The sequence below is a fragment of the Manis javanica genome, chromosome 18 (assembly GCF_040802235.1).
Source record: "Manis javanica isolate MJ-LG chromosome 18, MJ_LKY, whole genome shotgun sequence".
Classification (NCBI taxonomy): domain Eukaryota; kingdom Metazoa; phylum Chordata; class Mammalia; order Pholidota; family Manidae; genus Manis; species Manis javanica.
The window spans coordinates 18,642,472-18,663,808 of record NC_133173.1 but is presented as its reverse complement, the minus strand read 5'-3'; the positions used below and the strand labels follow the sequence as shown (position 1 = coordinate 18,663,808).

At 41.5% G+C, this 21,337-nt stretch overlaps 1 protein-coding gene across 1 annotated transcript in view; it reads right to left on the bottom strand.

Annotated features, from left to right (window-relative positions):
• CHRNA7 (cholinergic receptor nicotinic alpha 7 subunit) overlaps positions 1–18,555 on the bottom strand; it is a 103,346-nt gene extending 84,791 nt beyond the window's left edge. Inside the window, exons 1-2 of the mRNA XM_037000694.2 lie at positions 18,392–18,555; positions 17,987–18,126 (exon numbers count right to left, since the gene is read on the bottom strand). Coding sequence (XP_036856589.1) covers positions 17,987–18,126; positions 18,392–18,437 — 186 coding nt within the window. The 5' untranslated portion in view covers positions 18,438–18,555. The remainder of the gene's footprint in view (positions 1–17,986; positions 18,127–18,391) is intronic.
• Between the last annotated feature and the right edge of the window lie 2,782 nt (positions 18,556–21,337).

Below are 21,337 nucleotides of genomic sequence, written 5' to 3'. Positions count from 1 at the left end.
TATGAGTAAATCCAAATTCATTGTTTATTATCCAACTATTTGCAGTTTCATATTTCATCAAATCTAAGCTGTCATTCAATTTTAAGATATATCTATTTTCAAAAAATTAAGTTCAAATGTGAAAAAATGTACATCTCAGAATTGATGAGCTATGGTGTAAAACTGTTTTCACAGATAATGAAAGTTAAACAACTTAGGTAAAGTAGCATAGACTTCTAATAATCTATCTCAATGTCATTAGATTACTCAATGTCAAAACAAGTGGGTACAAAAAGCCTAAATGGGAGGTTTCTTCCAGAATCACAATTGAGGTTTATAATCTCAAGATATGGAAGCGACTTAATTGCCCATCAATGGGTGAATGGATAAAAGAATTGGTATATATACAATATATACACTGTGTGTGCATGTGCTTGTGTCACACACATGCACACACAATGGAATTTTATTCAGCCATACAAATGAATGATCTGTTCCTTCTAGCCCTGTCCCCTCTTGACTCCCACAACTCTGACTGGCAGGCTCATACCAACAAGGATGCATACTAGAAAAATCTTCTCTGAGCCAACTGATAAACCCTAGAGAGAAGATCTAATCATACTAAGGTCCCCAAAATACTTTCCCAGCCAGATCATGGAAGCCCATGCTACTATCATTAAGACACTGATGGACACGCACACACAGCTCCTATCAGGGACCACCTATCATTATGAGAAAGTCTCTAACATGAGACCAAAGTAAGAAAGGAAAAGAGGGACAGTGAAGAAACATACAATACAGGGAGCAGATGAAAACTTCCCAAACTTAAAAAAATGTAACTTTAGAGATATAAGAGAAGCTATTGCACAGATGTAAAAAGAACAAGTTTCAACAGGAAGCAGATACTACCAAGAAGGAATATTCAGAGTACAAAACAGAGTTCTTAGAAATTGGAACACTGGAAGATAGAAGACAAAGGAATAACAAAATTTTGAGGAAAAATTATTTAGCTTATTCCCAGTAATCAAGTATAATATTCCCATTCTTCAAGTATAATACTAAAGTCATGTAAGACCTCAAAAGCATATTCTTCTATGTATCCTTGGTCAGCCTGCTGCTGATGGGCACCATCCAACACGATGAGAGCATAAACCTAAAAAGAAAATAACTTGGGTCCCAGAAAGTACATAACTAGAGAACGGCAATAGGAATTCTCTGCTTGACAGTTGCAGCATAAATAAAAATACAAATATCTAATCTTCATCCCAAGTTCCACTACATGGTGCAGATACAAATAGAAATTTCATAATGATTAAAATATACATGATGTATATTAATTAAACCATGACATGGAGCTTCAAAAATCCTTGGAATTTCCTGAGTGATAGGAATGTCTTCATTATACTAATGAGGGAACTCCACAGGCTGTTCGTTCCTCTAAACAGCTTTGGAATGGGAGTTGGTCTTCAGATAAACCCTGGATGAGGTTAGGGGGTTGCAACTTCCAGCTCAACCTCCAGGGAGGGGGGCGGGTGCTAGAAACTGAGTTCAATAATGTGCTGGGAAACTTAATCAATCATGGCTACAAAATGGAATTTCCTTAAATTCTGGACAACCAAGCTAGGGAGAGCTTCCTAGTTGTATCAGTGTCCCAGGGGGGTGGTGCACCCTGGCTCCTTTGCTCAGGATCCTCGGAGACCTGCCCTACCTAACTTTTCATCTGGCTGCTCATTTATATCCTTTATAATAAAACAATTGCAGGTATGGCATGTTCCTTAGTTGTGTGAGCCATTCCAGTGAAGTACCAAACCTTGACCGGGTTTCAGGAAGCCTGGAATTTGCAGTCATCCTGCCAGAAGTGAGGTTGGCCTAGAAATCTCACTAGGAGCTGGAGTCTGAAGTAAGACCAGCTCTGCTGAGGACTGTTCCCTTTACCGTGTCAGATCTGATGCTCGCTCTAAGTAGTCAGGGTCAGAATTGAATTGAATCGTAGGACACCCAGTGGTGTCAGAGAATTGCTGAGAGAACCCAATAGTAAAAGAAAATACCAGTTTGACAGCTGTGCAGCAGGCCTAGGGAACAGCCAAGTTCGTTTCAAGCAGGAAGACAAAATGCTTCAAGAATACATCTCTAAGAATGCAAAAGATACAAAAACCACATGGTTCTGAACACAAGGAGAGCAATTTACACTGCTACTGGAAATTTCGGGATGAATTGGTGAATGTTGTATGAAAAATTCAACTGGAAAAAGATACAGCATTAACTCTAAGAAAAACAAAAGGTTCCACTAAATAAAAATAAATATAACCATAGTCTACTACATGGCTCAATATAAATAGTAATTTCATAATGATTTTAATGTACATACTACATTAACCAAAAATGATGATATAATTTCATTGGAGAATATCTGAAGAAAATGGGAAATCCCACTTGTGGCTGGATGTGAGTGGAGAATCTTCACCTTTACCTCACTATCCAGGAATTCCTCAGATACAGACCATAACTCTAAACCAAAGAGCAGTAGTTATTATAAGCACTTTATTTAGAGACATAGAGGTATATCTCAAAGAAATAGCTAAGAGTTGGAATTGGTTGCTTCAGGGAAATATAAAGTGAGGCAGAGGTATAAATAAGTCATATAGAACTATTTCACTGTTTAATCTATGTGCAAGAATTATATTGACAAAAATACATATTTTTTAAAAATATCACCACCCACAATAGTACTGTAATTTTATCACAGGAAGTGGTATTATTTTAAGAAGGAACAGGACCCAAGAGGTGTGGCAGCATTCCAGAGCTCACACAATTATGGAGGTTTGATCTCAGTTTTAAGCTCTGTTCTTAGGATCCCAAATCTCATATATTTCTTCCTGAATTTTCCTAGTAGCAACCTGAAAATAAGTAAAGTGCTCTGCAATCGCAGGGGAGAAAAAGATTAATTCTGGCTCGAAGGGATCCAGAAATCTCTTTATAGAAAGTATTAGTATTATGTGAACTAGGCCTTGAGCTGTAACAGGCTTCTCTTTGCAGACAGGGCAAGTGCTTGGAAGATTTTCCTCCCTCCTCTCTGGCCGCTACCTGGCTCCCAGTCTGGGCCAAGGACAGAGTTAAGCGCAGTCTTCTGCAGGACTCCTGGTGCAGGGGTCTGCTGAGCTCCTCACAGTTTGTCAGCTCTCAGCAGTTTCCCAGTGCATGGTGGCTCCACTGTCACAATTACCATGAACCTGCACCAACTTTGGTGTCTAATCAACAAAATGAAGTGAGTACCAGCACATGCAACAGCAGCGTCGCAAGGGCTAAATGAGGTAACAGGCTCACTGCAGAGCTGGGCATCAATGCTGGCTCCTTCTGCCACCCCTCTGAGCTTGCAGTCCGTGGTGAGCATCCAGAGTCCTCGAGGCCCACAGTGGGCCTTGGAACACCTCCCACCCCTTGATGTGTGTGCCCTGTCCTCCCACTGAACTCTGATGCCTGCTTCACTGCCTTCTTACCTCTGAGAAGCCACCCTTCTTCCCAGGTTAGCTGCAGACAGCTTTCCTTGATGAGTGTCTTATTCAGGGATCTCCAGAGAAACCGAACCAGTAAGATATATATAAATATACATATAAGAAGAAATGAATTACAGGAATTGGCTCACACGGTTGTAGAAGCTGAAAATTCCCACAATCTGCCCTCTGTAAGCTGGAAAACCAGTAATGCTGGTGGTGTAATTCAGTCAGAGGCCAAAGGACCAACAGCTGGGGAAGCAATGGTGTAAGTCCCCCAGGCCTGGTGAGTTGGAAGGTCTGTAAACCAGGAGCACTCATGTCCAAGGGCAGGACAGGATGGATGTCCCAGTTCAGACAGACAGAGAGTGAATCCACCCTTCCTCTGCCATTTTGTTTGATGCGGGCCCTCAGTGGACTGGATGATGCTCACCATCACAGATGGATGGAGGTGATCCTTTTTACTCAGTCTAGATTCAAATGCTGATCTCTTCCAGAAACACCCTCACCTCAGAAATCATGTTTTACCAGCTATTTGAGCATCCCTTAGCCTGGTCAACACGTAAAATTAGCCATCACGGCGAGCCTCCATGGGAGCAATACACAGGACTGTGCCCATTGTTGACATCTCCCAGCTGTAGCTTCCTCAACTTAGGAATCAATCCATCTATTTTTGCCTGAGTATTTTTACTTTAAGTCTATCTCTTGAAAGTGGCATATAGCTGGAATTTTAAGACTAAATCTGGAGTTCCTCTTTTAAATAGGTGTATCTATCCATTTCACACTATAGTGACTATGGGTAAGCCTAGGCTTGATTCTGTCATCATAAAGTGTTGTTGTTTTCCCATGGTATTTTGTTGTGTTTCTTAAAACCATTTCTAAATATTATTGGAATGTTCAAGTTTCTTTGTTTCATTTTCCCCTTCAAGATTTGGAAATTTAATGACCTGTTTCTATTCTTTAAATTGTTATTTAAAATTTCTGAAGACACATATTTATTTTTACTTACATACATATATATACACAAATACATATGGAGAAAGAGAAGAAAAAGAGGGAAGGAGGGAGATACATTTGGGTTACAGACTGCTATTAACATTTCAGGGATTGTTCTTGTTTGAAACTTAATTAGGCTTAATGACACTTTTTCTGACCTCTAACTATTTGTATTTCTTATACCCCACTTACTTTGGCTATGGTTTGTTTTGTTCTTGTGTAATAGGTTATCTCATAATTCTTACACATGATTTGTAGGTGGTAAACTTTAGATCCTTGCATATTTGAAATTCTTTTTTTTCTTTTTGCATTTCTACTTGTCTTTGTAGAGATCTGTGAGATAATAATCAGTTTCTCATCAGAGCTTTGACTTTATAAACCACTGTCTTCTCAAATCCCAGATTTTCTGACAGGATGACAGATGTCATATTGGCAATCATTCTTTGGCATATGATTTTTCCTCTGTTCTTGATGAGTTTAAGAATTTTTTCTTATACTTGATGTGCCAAAACTGAAGTAATCGTATGGCCCTTTTCATCTATGTTTTCATGTCTTCCTTGAACTCTAGGAGCTTTTTTCAAAAAATCATTCTTTATATTTTTATTTCCCATTTGCTGAGTCATCTCTTTCTGAGATTAAGATACCTAGTAGACTCAAGTCAGAATTTATTCCAATACCTGCTGTCATTCAGTGATTTCCAAATACAATTTCTCACTGAAGGGCTTCTTGATAAAAGCAGGTCCATGTCTGGAGTGGGAGGCATAATAAACTTGAGACACCTCATTTTATGCAGTGCTAGGTAACAGAGAATCTATCAAGCAACGCAGAGACCATACTAAAAGGATACAGCAGTCAACTTGATTATTTGAGCCTCAGAAACAATAACCGCAGTGAAATAAAATCTATCAAATGCCCCCAAAATAATTCAAAATGATAAAACCTCACTAATCACCTATTTAAATATCTTGAATATTACAAAATACATTTCATATTTTTTTAAAAAGAAGAACAAAAATATCCCCAAACAGAAAAAATACAAAGATCTGGGTTCAAGTTCCCAAATCTGCTCTGCTTACACAAGAAGGGTCATACTACAATATTCAGTTCACATATGGTTAAAGAGCCAAAAATAAGATGTATATACACACAGATGATGACATTTTAAAGCTCTTTTCAAAATCAGACATTACAATATGTACCCAAAGTCAACCAAAGCTATCTATTAGTAGGGAGACAGGCCCTGAATCCCGCCCACCCCAGGCCCACACTCTTTCCAGATTTCCTGGTAGATATAATGATAAAGTCAGAAGGAGATACATTTTCTTCTCAAAAAGTACCATCTCTGAAATAGGCGCAACCTTTCCAATCCAGACAAAGCTATACAATATATCCCATCGTCCTGTTGATTTCCTCTATTTGAGTGAGACTAAGCTTCAAGCACTTTAAAGGTATTTCTCTTTTATTTGGTGTGCTTTCAAAGAGATACTTGGAAAAATGCAAGAAGCCAGTAGAAAGCTGGTTCGTGACTAGACACATCCATGACCAGCAGGCTCCCTGCTGATGCGCAAGCCGCCGCTGGAAAGGGAACACATTTTCTGTGATGAACATTCCCTTTCAGTTTTTAGTGTAATCCACTGCCCATAATTTTCCCTGTCATAAACAATGAAGGTGCCATCTGTGTACACTGTTGTTTTAACGCACAGTTGATGGTTATTAGCAAAAGATTGTCCTGGGCCATAGCTGTCGCATTAATTGCTTCACACACCGGGAACAGGATGAGGATTTCCTCCGAGGGAAATGATGAGCTAAGGAGGAACCGCCTGTAGTTCAGTACCAACTCCGGAGTACAGAAGGCTGCGTTAAATCCCTCTTTCATTCCCGGGACGTGAAGCTGGCACAAACCACTCCCTGGCCTAAGGACTTTGAGAGTAAAGTCTCAGATGCAGTTTCTATTTACTCTGGAAATACAAAACTCAAGACCACTAATATAAAGATAAAAGAAGCCTCAAAACCAGGTTTGGAGATATTCTCCTGCTTTAAATATCTATACTGCCTGCAACTTACCTAAGATTAAATATATATCTATATCTATATCTATATCTATATCTATCTATATATATATATAGCATATATATATATCCCACCTTCCAATTGTCTATACAATGTGCCCCTGAAGAATAAGCAGAAACATCTGAAGGTTTTCAAATATCAGAAATCTATGGACTTTGTCCAGGTTTATCAACACACCTGTTATTCTTCAGTTTTCATCAATGAATTTTATTGATCCTCAATCTAAAGCTGTTTGGGGAAAATATAAAATATTGTCTTAAATGATTCAGTCACAATTTGCTGAGTAACTACAATTAATGAGAAATCTAAAAGAAACACTTGGTTTTAAAAAGAAAACCTTGTAAATAAGTTTTTAAATTTTTTCAAAAAGTATTTTTTAAAGTTTTGGACCAGTTACTTCTTAAAATCCATAAATTGTTTCATTTATATATAAATTATGCATATAAAGTCAAGATTTTTCAAGCTAACATACCAAAAAGTCCATTACCTTATTACAGTCTATCTTTGAAAACAGTATAGAAAGCTTTTAAGTTTCTTAGGACACTTTAGGGAATTTTATTTTAATTTTTACTCAGTGTCAGGTTATAAGCATCCAAAACAAAAATAAAAATAAAAAATCCATCTCTATCTCATTCATGAGCCATGAAACTTCATCATGAGATATAGCTTTGAGGTACACCCTGACTCTCTTAATATACAAACTCATCCTGAAAATAAGAATATCCCTACTGAAAATGTTTAAATAATAATGCTTTAGCATTAATAGGAGTCCAAAAGAATTTGATATTTTAATAGTTTTGTTACAGTAAATGCATCACTTTCTACAGTGGCTACTTTTATAGAAAGCATTCATTTACATTTAAATAAATCATATGTGTAAGAAGTATGAAAATACTATTATCTTATTCTTGATAAAGTCAAAGGTGTTGCCACAGAGTAAGAAATGGCAATTTCTAATTGTATTTTAAAACATCACCTTTTAAACATATATTCACTAAGTAACAGAAGACAATCCAAAGAACAAGATCATACAGTATTGCCAGGAACTTAAGAAAACAACAAACAACTTTACCCAGGTATTCACTGCTCAGTTTAAAGGAGTCCATTAAATATCAAAATGTATTACAGAAGTATCAGCATGGATTTGTGAATAAAAGTGTTGATTAAAAATACAAAATAATGTATTATGCCCATTGGCTTTGTTGTTGATAAGAGTATCCTGTAAATTTCTAGTTCAAGATGTCAGCTGAAACATACCCATCTATTTCCCTTTCCCCTCTAAAGCCACTGATTAAAATGAAGGGGGAAATGGTATAAATTCCCCCAAATCAAAGAAAATGGGAATGGGGTCATAAAAAGACAAGATATTTCAATGAATGACAGGAACAGAGCATGCACACAGAGGCTTGGTGACTCCAAGTGCAAATTGAAGGAAGCCAGAGGCTAAATATTGGTGAGGCGGCTGCAGGGTGGAGGGAGCAGATTAGTTCTGCGGAACTCGTGGAATTCAGAAGTTTTCTGAACCTGAAGGAGGTGAGAAGTATGGAGGGGAGGTGACAGGTGAATTCACAAGAAGCTCTGGAAAAGAGATCTGTCAACACCCTTCTAAGAATAACCATCAGCCAGGATTCCTCCTCACTCCCTTGTCAAACTCAAATAAAAAAAATTGACCAGTCAAAGCTGTACAGTACAATACGGTACCACTAGCAAAATGTGGCCTATGAGTCCTTGGCACGTGACCAGTGCTGATTGAGAGGTACTGTGAGTGTAACCTTCACACCAGATTTCCAAGTCTTAGCTCTGTCCTCCCCCTAGAATGTAAACTATCTCATTAGCAATTGTTAATATTTGTTTCAGGTTGAAATTTTAATAATATAGATATAATGAGTTAAGTAAAATATTACTAAAATTAGTTTTACCTGTATATCTTTTTACTTTTTAAATGTGACCATGGAAAATATCTAAAATTACATCTGTGGCTGACATTGTATTTCTATTGGCTAGAGAATAAGAGAATAAAGAGGCAAAAAGAGACAGCCCTGAGCAAAGCACTCAGTCCTTGGGTACTCAGGGCCCTCAAAATAAACACAACAGTCCCCACCCAGGTGCTAAACGACAGCTGACAGACACTAGATCCTATCTTCAAATACAGCGCCTCTACCCATGTTTCTGTTCCCTTATATAAAAAAAAAGGGAAGAGAGTAATAAAAATCAAAAGGCATTTTAGGCAAGCTTGTCAAATGGTTAAAAAAAAAGCAAGCAAAATTCAAAGAAAGGGGGGAAAACTAACTCTAGAACTAGACATATATTATTCAGTTTAAAACAAATATAAAAAATAAAGAAATACATGACAACCCTCCCACTGGTATCCTCAGAGAAAGGAGAGCAACTGTATAATGAACAGAGAGCAAAACAACCTTAGGATCCGTAGAATGACAGACAGCACGACTAAGGACTTGGGAAAAGAAAGGTCTGGTAAGATTTGATGAAGTGTATAGGAAAGGAGAGCGTCTGAACTTGACAGCAGATCAGCTGACCGCAGGAACACTCAACCCCACGGAAAGGCATGGAAACCACAGCACTGGACCCACAGCACAGGAGGTACGGACTCAGAAAAATGGCTTTGCAGAGAACAGTGTTTACACTGCCACAAAATTGTGAGGGCTGCTTTTTTTTAATAGAATCAAGCCATCACCAAATTAAATATGGCTACAGAGTAGAATGTAAATGTTATTAACATGGAGATGGAAAGAGTGGGAAACGAGTAGGGGCAGAACTGCTGTGCTTGCACAGAAGAAAATAAAGAGAAACTGAAAAATGGTTCACTGAAATGATAAAAAGTCCTAAGACTGTCTTTTGAAGGCACCAAAGTGATTGAAGAAGTGAGAACATGGGGATGAGAACAGTTGGGGAGAGCTGTGAGTAAGCCAAGTTCATATCTGCCACCACAAGAAATCAAGACAATGGATAAAGTCGACCAACCAAGGAACAGAACTATAAGCAGAGTATTAAAGTAAGAGTCACAACCAGCAAAAAAGCTACTGTAGGTTTTTGGGGAAACGAGAGCAACAGGAATCCCAGGGCAGGGACCGGGGCTTCTCATAAATCCTTTACTGTTTGTTTGTCAGCAAATGTGTGTCACACTGACATTTTTAAATATTATAAAAATACCACATCCCATACATTTTCTCCATATTATATAAACATTAAATAACTGAAATGTCCATTTGGGGGCAAACATAGTAGATAATACAATGGCCAAATATGACATAGTCTAACAATCATGCAGTAATTACACTAACAACATTTTAGTGAACCTGAACCTTGAAAAATAAAATTAATCATCACTTAAGATTTCCATGAAGCTACTTAAAAGTGATACCCTTTAAACCGTACTAAACTAAAAATCAGTTCTGGGTGGACTGCAGATAAAATATGGAAGCTAAAACAACAAAACCTGTCAAAGAAAATACAGGAAAATATCTTCCTGAGGTTGAGGAAGGGAAAATCTTCTAAAACGTAACACAATAAACATTCACATAGAAGAAAGGATGTACAAATTGAGTCACATTAAAATCAAGAATTCTTTTTATCACAGTATCTTTAAATATATTAAATTTCAATTAAAGGTGTACAAAAGAGAGGTAAAAAAGAACACAAATGAATGAAAAGACAAGCTGAAAAGTCTGAGAAGATATCTGCAAAAACATATAACTAAGGGCTCATGTCCTGAATACAGAAAAACTCATACAAATCTTTATGAGAAAAAAACAAAACAACACAAAAAAATCAAGATAAAAGCAGGCAAGACACATGAATAGACACTTCTCAAAAGATGCGCAAGTTGAAAATTAAGAAATGAACATGTCCTCAACTTCACTGGTAATCAGGGAACTGCTAATTAAAATCACAAGAAGTATCACTCCCCGCCCACCAGAACTGTAAATTAAAAAGACTGAAAAAATACCAAGGGTTGATGAGTATGAAGAACAACAAGAATTTTTCATACACTGCTGGTGGGAATGTAAATTGGTATAACTATTTTGAAAATTGTTTGGCTTCATCTGGAAAAGTGAAGGACATGCCACCTCATGATCTAGCAAGTCCTATGTATATTCACATGTGTTAGGTAGAAACGTATACACATGTGCATCAGAGGACATGAACGATAAGAACATTCATAGCAGTGTTCTTCATAATAGACAAAAGCTAGACTAGGTCTAAACACCCATCAGTAGAATAATAAATCATCTTATATTCACGCAAAAATGAATAAACCACAGCAACGGGAACAATTTGGGTGGCTCTCATGAAAATAAAATTGAACCAAAGAAACTAGACTCAAAAGAATACATACTGTGTGTTCGTGGGATGCCACTTGTATGAAATGCCACAAAAGACAAAAGTAAACCCTGATGTTGACATCATGCTAATGGCTTTCCAGTGGGAAACAAGTTTTTCTTCTTTATGCCTTCTTCCCATAATACAGACATCACCTCTTTTACCCTAAGGAGGAAATTGTTACAATTTGCTTTCAATGATCTGAGAGTAAATGTCCCACCCACTTTGAGAACCACCTCACAGGTGGCATTAATTAACCATGACCGTTACAATCCCCTCCACCTTTGCCCACTGCCACCTGCAGTTGGGACAAGTCAGCTCCTCCTTCTACTACCTGACTGACTGGGAGTCAGTCACACGCCCAGACTTTTCCCACAGCCCATTCCAGCCTATAATGCAGGATTTTATACAATTCCTTATTTACACTCATTTAGTTTCAGTCAATTGTTTTGGCATTCTGGGAGTAGTGATTTCATGGCTTTTGCTGTAACTTCTAGCATTTTTCTCACAGAAACTTAACAAGAATATTATGTGATGTCTTATTGTAAGATAGCAAATGAAAATACTCAACAAGGAGAGATAAAAGTAACATGTCTGTGTGTGTGTGTGTTTAGATACACTTAAATATACACAAAGGCACTATTTCACAATAGTTTTGGTTTTTGTTTTATCTGTACTATTTTTGTTATATATTTTTTGTTTTGTTCTGTTCTGTTTGCTGAAATAGTTTGTAGCTGATGCTGACCATGAAGAGAAATCTCTGAAATAAGAGCATGGGAAATACTCTTAGAAGGTTCCAAATGCCTTTCTTCTCTGAGAAAGACTAAAATACTACCTGATCCTAATAAATCAATAAGAGCATAGAGATTTTCACTGGCATCTCTCCATGACAAGGTTATTTGTCTTCCTTTAGCATCATGTCAGGAATGAATCAAGAGCTCTCAGTGAAGTGAACCCTTTGGGGAATATTCTCAGTGGTAGACTTGAAAGGCAACATTTACAAGAAAGATTCCTTTAGTAAAAGCGCCCATAATCCTCAGTCCATAAAGCTAAAAAATTTTTATATGTTTATGTCCCAGAGCCATAAAGATATTTAAGAGGGATAAAATTATTACCACAATAAATCTGGACCAATTATTCAGGTACATTGCAAACAAGCTTTAACTTAAAATTTCGGTTCTCTCACCAGCAATGATGAACTAAGTGGTTCTCACCAACTCTCCAGTGAGAAAAATTAGAAAAGCTGAAAAAAATGCAATAATCATGTGCATGAAGGCGCCTGGGAACTAACAGGGCAGTGAGGAACATCCAGGAGGGACAGAAGCCCATGAGAATGATAGGGCTTGGGGCCACTTTTTCAGAGCCAAATGATGATTCCTAAACCGATGCCAAAGAGGCTGACATTTTAAACACATTTTGACAGATTCCAGAGCTGGGGGGGGAAATGGGAAGAGTCCAGAGTCCCCTGAATAGAAGGAAGATGCTAGTAAATTTTCTATATGACACTCTTGAACATATGTGAAAAAATAAGACACAGACCAGCCCTTATAGGAATCACAGCCCAGCTCCTCATATTCTCAACTATTAACTGGAGTACGGCAATCTGCGCCTGCCAGCACCACAGCCTGGATGTTGGTCAGAAATAACAGAATAGAGGAAGACAGTGCCTTCAAGACGCTCGAAATATCTCTACAGTTTTCAAAGGCAATGTCTGGCTTAGTAGCAACATCATGAATCATTTCATGTAGCATACAGGTAACATCATGAATCATTTCACTAAACGTGTTTTAGGCAATTTCTAAAATAAAATAGAAACAGGAATTGAATACACAGTGATGCTGAGAGTTGCATAATAATGGGAAAGAATACAATGTTATCTCAAAACTGGTATTTGTTTACTACTTGGCCTATTTGTGTCACTTTAAAACTGATATCTGCTTATATTGTTTAAGGCACCATAATGGTGTTAATGCCATCTTAATTTTTAAATATTTTTACACATCCCATAAATATAGAGAAAAGACTGCATCAGAATGCCTTATGTAATGTTTTTTCCCTTCAGTCCTTTTCTCTTTTTATGTGGTTTCCTGCATAAACACATACTACATTTGTGTTTTTTAAGAAATATCACTTACAAAAACATTATTAGGATAATTACTTAACTGTACCTTGGGTTTTCTTCATAGACCATGTTCAAGGTATGTAATCTTTAGCATTAATATTTGACAATATTAATTGGAGTCATAGCATTTTAAATAGTAGCTAGTAAATGAAAATTCATAAGCCTGGCAAACCTGGGCAAAGGCCCTCATGGGGATTTCGGATTACTCACTCACACACACACACACACAAAAACACACACACACACAATAGCCCTGAGGATAGCACGCTCCACACCACACCTGCCACACCTGCTTGTTATCTGTACTAACAAGTCCCAAATGCATGACCTCTTAGTTCTGTTTTGTGACTAAAGCTTCTAAAAAGTTGAACTTGCAATCCAAAATCTGTAATACCAAAAATCATTCATGCATAATTATGTGTTTTACATTTGTGTATAATTACGTGTTGATCCATATTATTTATTTTAGTCACCTTGCCTTCTAGACATGCTTTCATAACTGTGCACAATTTGTGTAAATCAACACTTAGAATGGCCAAAAGATGTTATGTGTACAAGTGAATAAATGGTATAAATAAAGGAGAAATATTGTGGAAACTACTGGCAGTTTAGAACTTTACATTTGCATCACTTCAAAATGATTTCTCATGCATTATCTCATTCCCAGCCCAGATACATACAAGCTCATGAAGTAAATTAATAATCACCATGTGTCAAAGTATGCATTTAGGAATAATTTAGGTAGTTTCACATAACAAATTTATCTATGTACCTACGTGAAGTTTATATACACAGTTATACATCATAGATGATATGTCCAAATGTCTTTGAAATCTGTCCACTTCGCCACAGTCCAATGACCATTTTAGCTTCAACCTCTCCAAATCCTGCCTACACTTCCCCTCCTCTCTAATCTGTCTCACACACGTACTGCCCTCAAAGGCCTCTATCTAAATACAGATCTGGTTGCACCCCTTCTCTCCTTAAAAATCCACCACACCTTCCCACTTCCCACCTAGTTCTTCACAAAAGGGCCTGCTGAATAGCTACAAGAGATCTAGCAAGTAAAGCAATCTCTTCAAAAATGCCTACTTTATTTTAAAATATAAGCACATTTTTTTTCATTCTAATCTATAATTTATATTTGTTGGATTTAATACAAATACCATGGTTGGGACTGTTTACTGCCCAGGAAAATATGCTAGGGCATGCTGATCTTACAGCTTCACAAAACCTCTGGCACACTGCCTCCTCATGCCCTCAGAGATACCCGGGCTAGGTCCTAGAGCAAAATCTAAACTGCAGAAGCACTCAAGACACCTCACACGTCACACTCTATGCCTCTCCTGTTTTAGCACCTTGTACCTCCTACCAAAAAATAATCCCATCATTCATCTTGTAAGGTGTACTTCTAGAATGTAATTCTTACAAAAGGGTCTGTCAAGAAAATGTAGTAGTTTGGTCAATATTACTACATCCCTCCTTTTAGAAATGATCAATGAACATTAAGTACATTCAATTTTCTGAGAAGTCTTGCAGCAAAACCTGCTGCCAAGATCAACTGGGAACCAGTGTTTCTTAGAACACACCTTGCTGAAGGTGTGCTGTCCTCTCAAACTTTTCTTCCCTGTTTGCATTACCTGGAAAGCCATTCCTACTTCTTGTAACTGGCAAACTCCTACTTACTTTTATAAATCTAACTATCTCTTCTTTTAAATCATTCCCAGACATGCTAGCTGGAAATAAATGTTTTCTCTGATGTGTATTTGTGGCATGTTGTACAGAGATTTATGTTAAATTTCACACATGGTAATCTTGGATTTCTATGTCAGTGTCCCTAGCCAGACTGTGAGTTTTAAAAGTAGAAGCCATCCCTTATTCATTTATGAATTCTCAGAATCTAGCAGAGTTCACAAGATGAGTTCTATAAATATGTGTGGAGTAAACTGATGAAAGAAAAATGATCTATGAAAACAAAATATGTAGCATCTTATGCCATCTCCCCGTCACTCCAGCCAGGAAATCTCTGCTAGCAAAAAAGGGGACAATAAAAAGATTTTAGGGGAAATGGTTTCTAGAACAGCCAAGTTTAAATGGGCAGACAACACCTGGAATTCAATTTGTAAAGAGAATACACTCCTCAACACTGTCACATGAATTCCTATGAGAGCCACTGTGTCCCTGTCCGGGGTCCTGAGATTCTGGCTGGAAAGCCCTGGCTCTGCTTCAAAGGTAGAGCCAAGTCCAACTGGAATACAAATGTTTGCATATTTCATTATTTCTGATACAGAGACTTCCTTTTTACCCAGGATCTCAGGACAGTCACATTCAATCAACTACAGTTCAGCAAGCTTAAATTAATTAAGATGCTCTGCAAAAGAAGCTACTAAGGAGGGGAGAGATGCAAAGGACTTGCAAGTCAGATTGGATTCTCCTCGCAGCTCTGCCTTTAAGCGGCAAACCTGGGCAAATGACCACACCTTTCCAGGTACCGAAATTTCGACCTTTGATTTGAGTAGTGACATAATTAAGATGAAACAAAGCTTCAGTGAATCATCAGTGTGTGGCAAGCACTTTCTCTTATTTAACCCTCTTGAAACCCTGTGAAGTGGGTATTATTATTCTCATTTTACACACGAGAAAACAAGGCTCAGAAAGGTAAAGTAATTTGCTGAAGCCCACACCATGAGCTCCCAGCACCGCCTGCCTGGGAAGTTCAATGCGTTCCTGGCTGGCTGGCCAAGGTGAGCCCACGGCTTTCTCCTCTCCCACCCTCCCATGACCCCTGACTGCTGACGACTATCTTCACATGTTTCTTTAATACCACAATGTTGATGATGCACAGAGCTCATGATTTTTTTCAATTTTTTCAGTCTCCTAGCTTTATAAAAGCTTCTGTTTCATTTATTTATTTTTTTCTCTTATGATATAACCCTACCTTAATCATAAATGTCTCCTAAGATCTTCCCCCCTCATTATAACCTGATCCTTTAAGAGTCTCTTAAAGAGGCAGACTCACCCAAGAAGTTAGAAAGTTCTCAGTAATGGTCTCCTCTCCGAAAGAGACTACCATAGCCTTAGAGGTGGGCTCCACTTGCTCACTGCTCCCACTCCCACTGCAGCAGGCACCTGACCTTCACGTCCCAGGCAGCCAGCATAAGGACCTGCCAAAAGAGGCAGCTGTGCAGCACACACGTGGTGAGGCAGTCTGGCTACATCCAAGCCTGAGCAAACGGGGTGGCAGTACGTTTCCCTTTCTTCCACTCTCGGGAACCACTTGCGGAATGTGTTAGCTCAGCTGCCTGGCCCTCTGTTATGGGACAGAGGATTGTTTTGTCTGGATGAAAATAACCATAGTCATGTGTTTAGCTTTGTGGTCTTTCAAAGTTGCCTCCACATTCTTTAGTTCATCACAATGACCAAAGAAGTACTATTCTGTCCATTTTATTAACAGAAAAGCATAGACTCAGGATGCTTAAGAATTTACCTAAGACCAACCAACCAGAAACTGGCAGAGCCAGAACCCAGCAAGGCTCCCAAGCCCCAATCCTGAGCCCCATGAAGCAGCATTCCCTGTTACTCTACAAAGCACTTTCCCCCAAAAGCACCCCAGGACCCTGCGTCCCTCCAGAGCCTCTGCACCTCCAGGTCCCTAACCTAGCTTATCTTCCTCTAACCCCAAATCTCCATCCTTCCTCCATCTCTGGAGCCAGAACTCTGTAAACAGCGATTTTTACTTTTTTGTAACCTGTGTTGCAGCACTTGCCTTCCTTTACAGCTCTGGAGGACTGGTCCGTGGCGTCACACACACATTGAATATTCTAAAGCATAGCTCCGCATGCGGGAGGAAGTACACATTAACACAGGTGCAGTGCAGGAAAGGCAGCCGTTCATCACAGCAACTTTACCTAGGTTAAGTGATGTGACATCAATCAGTGTGGAAGTGTGGGTACTCTGCATTTGTAGGATTATGAAATATCAATGCAGGATTATGAAATATCATCTGCCTTCTTATACCAGTATTTGCACCCCTCTGGTAGCTCTTAGCAACTTTCTCCATGGAGCTGTGGGTAGTCTCACTCCTTTCTCCTCCCTTATTGTTCCCTCTTCCTGAACACCGTTTACCCTGTGTGCCCCCCTACTCCACACAACCCCAAAACCGAACCTAATACCTTGTCCAGACATTGAAACTCGTTTATAATGAATTAAACACTTTTGTAACATACTTGTATTGAAGGATTTGTCAATGAAATTGAATATTCAAAGCAGTCTAGAAGAATTAAAGAATGAACTTCCATGTATATTACACAGATTTGCCAGCTGAAGTGAGCACTAATGAATCTGCAGGGCAAGAAGCCAGTGGGGCTGGGAGCACCCGCCTCAAGGAACAGACAAGAGTTTCTGGGTTTGGAGGCTTGCTCATCGCGGAAGCAACACTACCAGCACCCTCACCATAAGGCGAAAAGTGCTCATTATTGGAATTGGGTGGGGGTTGGGGGTGGTGTCTAAATGCTCACAGCTGACTTTCTGCCTAGACAGATTAGCCAGCTGCAAGCCCAGGGCCAGGCCCCAACCCAAAGAACCTACACACCATAGGCAGCAGAAAAGTCTAGAAATGGCTTAACTGACACTGACTGACGGACCGCACGCCAACACTTATACCACAAAGGGAGCTAGGATGTGAACATTCAGACTCCGTTCTTGCTGATTCCCTGCTTGGGATAGGGACACTTTGGTCCTGAGTTTCTAAGCTGAAGGAAAGGCAGCAGTGAAGTACCCACGCACAGGTGGCCGGGGCTGTGCCACAGGCTTTACCGCGATCCACCTCGGCGGGCGGGGAAACTGAGGCGGTCATAGCGCCTGCCCGCCGCTTCTGAGACCAGCTAGTGCCCCCGCCAAGCTACACCGCTTGTTCCCCCAACACTCCTACAACCCCCGGAGCCCGCCGCGGAGAGAGGGCAGCCCTGCGGCCGGGGCCGGCGCTCACCACGTCCATGATCTGCAGGAGGCTCAAGGAGAAGTAGACGGTGAGCGGCTGCGAGTCGTTGGCCACGGGCCTCTCTAACGGGTTGTAGTTCTTGACCAGCTCCTTGTAGAGCTTCCTCTGGAACTCGCCTTGCAGGGACACTTAAGAGAGGAGAGCCAGACGCCTGCTCACGGAAGGCCGGCAGAGACGCGCCCCACGCCTCCTGCCCGCGACCCCTGCCGCCCAAACGCAGCTGCCCAGAGAGCGGCGCCCGCCCTCCCCGGCAGCCCCGGGCAGCGCCCTTTGCTGCCCCTCGCCCGCGCGAGCCCCCAAACCTGGCCCCCGCGAGGGCGCCCCAAGCCGCCCGGGGTGCCCCCAGGATCCCGCGGAGGAGCAGTGGAAGGCTGGGGAACCCGGCGGCTTTACCGTGCAGGAGCGACGCGGCCAGCGCCAGCCACACCGAGCGGCTCATACTGGGACCCAGAGCGGGCGCGCGCCCCGCGTTTCTGCCGCCGACCCGAGCCTGCGCCTGCGGCCGCTGAGCCGCCTCTCCCGGCTCCGCCGGCGCTCCTTTAAAGAGCCGCGCGCGCCCCCGCCCCGCCGCCTCTGCGCGCCCCTCCACGTGACGGGCCCCGCCGCCCAGCCGCGGCGCGGGCAGCTCGCGGCCGCCGGGGGAGCTGCAGCTCGCGGGTGGGAGCTGGGGGCGCGCCCCTCCGCCCCACGCCGCGGGCTTCCCCGGGCCGGGCGCTGCCACGCCCTCTGCCCTTTGTCCCCGCCCCGCTGCTGCCCGCTCTCAGACAGAAGCTTCGCCGGGACGGTCCTGGGGTGCAGTCCCCTGGGTCCCCCACCCCAACGCCGGCAGCCCGGTAACAGCAACCGTGAACGAGGCTCCCACAGGTTGGGAAGTATCTCCAACCAGACGAAACAGACCTGAGAGGAAGCCCCCTCCTGCCTCCCGTCAGATCCGGGTGTGTGTTTGGCAACCATTTGCTGGGCATCACCAGCCCGATTCGAAACAAGGTTCTGGAAGTGCCGAGAGGAGTAGCAGAGTCTCCGCCAGGGAGGCATCTTACAGGGAAGGAGAGGCGCTGCAAAAGTGATGGGATTCCCGGTGGATCCTCTTTATGCCTCATTCTCTTTTAAAGGTGATTCAAAAGATTGAAAGTTAACACCGAGCCCCTTTCTAGGACAGCCAAAACTTGGTGGTGGGATCGAAGCTTTTTTTGAGCATGGGAGTTAATTGCCAAGGGAAGGCTCAGAAAGGACGCCAGTCAAAGGGGCCAGGGGCTAATTCGAGCCCCAGATGTTGAGAAGGGGGCACGGTTCTGGAATGGGAAGGAAGAGATGGTTTTGAGGGTCTTCAAGAGAGGCAGAAAGCTGTCCCATTTGCTCGCGCAAGCCGATTGCAGAAAGCTGAGGGCAGCTGGGTTCCTTCTCCCACGTAGGGGGCACTGCCTCGCGCCTTCTTTCAGGAGGACTGAGCTACCCTAGGAGTCCAGGCGCTGTGGACAAGCAGAGGCAGTGCCCACACTTCTGAACTGCGGATGAGGAGGGGTTCTTGGATGACACCAAAACTAGGAAAAGGCTCACCAAAACGTGACTGCCTGCCCTTGAATTTTCCTCAGCAGCAGGTGTGGGCAACTGAACCAGGTGTTTGATTTGGAAAAACAAAGGGAATGTGACAGACTTGCAATCAAGTGTCTTGTAGCAAGTTCACAGCTGTTAACTGATGCACGTGTAAACAAATAATCAGTATTGGCTTTGATGACTGCGACAGGATCCTAGAGGCAGGAAGGATTCATTCTCTCTGGAGAAGGGTTCATAGAAGAGGTGACAGCTGACCTGGGTTTGCCTCAGAGGAGGTGTTCAGCATGGAGAAAGGGATACCAGGGCAGGGTTTCCTGGTGGGCAGACAGGTGTGTTCTTGGCTTCATCTAGCTCCTGAGTTCCACACCATCTGTGGCAGTCTGGATACTCACAGAGCTGGCACTTGGTGACTGGAATGTGCTATAGGTTTTCAGCTACTGGTAGAAAGGGAGTCAGAGAAGGAAAATAAAACCCAACAATGGAATAGAGCACGGGCACACCACCTCCCGTGGTCATATGATGGTAGCACTCACTCTCCTACCACATTCCCTCAAAGTACCTAAAAGCTCCCATTCTAGAGGGATGGGAGCTCAAGGGCCAAGGGAATTCATGTATTTTGGGTTTCTTATTTGGGATCATATTCCTGAAAGTATAGCTACTTCCTTACCTTCTTTGTACCCCATAAATACAGAATCGTAGAAAGAAATCATTTCCTGGTGGGACAACAGGTATTCGTGCCCTATGCTCCGGCCTTGTTCTCTGCTATGCCCTCTGCTCTGCTGGGCACCTGGACGACGTACAAGCATAATCCACCCATTCATTCACAACTTAAAGCTGACAAGAGTGTGGAAACCTAAATTCTAGTCTGTGCTGTGCCAGTAAGTAGATCCGTGAGTTTGGCTATATTTCACCCCCATCCACAGGACTCAGTTTTTCTCATTTGGAAAAGGAAGAAAAGAGTAGGACGTGCTTCTGTGAGTGGGTGTGCCCCCCTCACACCCATTCTAATATGAAGAAATGGTAGGAAAACAAGAGAAAATATATACTTGAGCTTAGAAAGATGGGCCAGAAACAGATCCAGAGACTGTACCCACAGGCTGAAGCTGCTACCACAGCGCCAGGGAGGGACAGACCTAGGCAAGGGCTCCAAGGAAAAGAATGGGTTTTTGACACACCCCAGTGAGGTTGCCTGTAAGAGGCGGGGGACTACAGTGGAGATACCCACGTAAACCCAAAGCCTGGAATGATGTCCCATTCTGTGTAAAAGAGGCCAGAAAATCCCATGATCCAGGGAAACAAGAGGAAGCATATTTTCTGCTATGCTTCTGGGTAGAGAAAGACAAAACAAAACAACGCACATTTAAAAGCCCAAAAGTGCTTTAGACTTAGGTGTGAATTTCAAATGTATACTACGCCATGGGTTAGAATTCAAGAATTCCTCCGGAGGAAGACTTCAATAACATCACATACATGGGACTCCCCAAAAATGTATAATTTTCATGAAAATGAATGCAAACTAAAAAATATAAAACAAGGAAACGAGCCACATGCCATATGAGTTAATAGTCAAGAGTAAGGGGAAGTCCGCGGGCAGAATACAAGGAAAATTAGTGCCCCACAATTTGAGATAATAAGGTCATTTGAAAAAAAACTATAAAATAAGTGCTTAAAATGCTAATGTTGTTGATCATGGCGAGTTATGTCAGCTTCAGTAATAGCCCACAAATCTTACTGGCTTGATATTACCAAAGTTTATTTCTCCCTCTCACTGTAACAAAAGAGTTC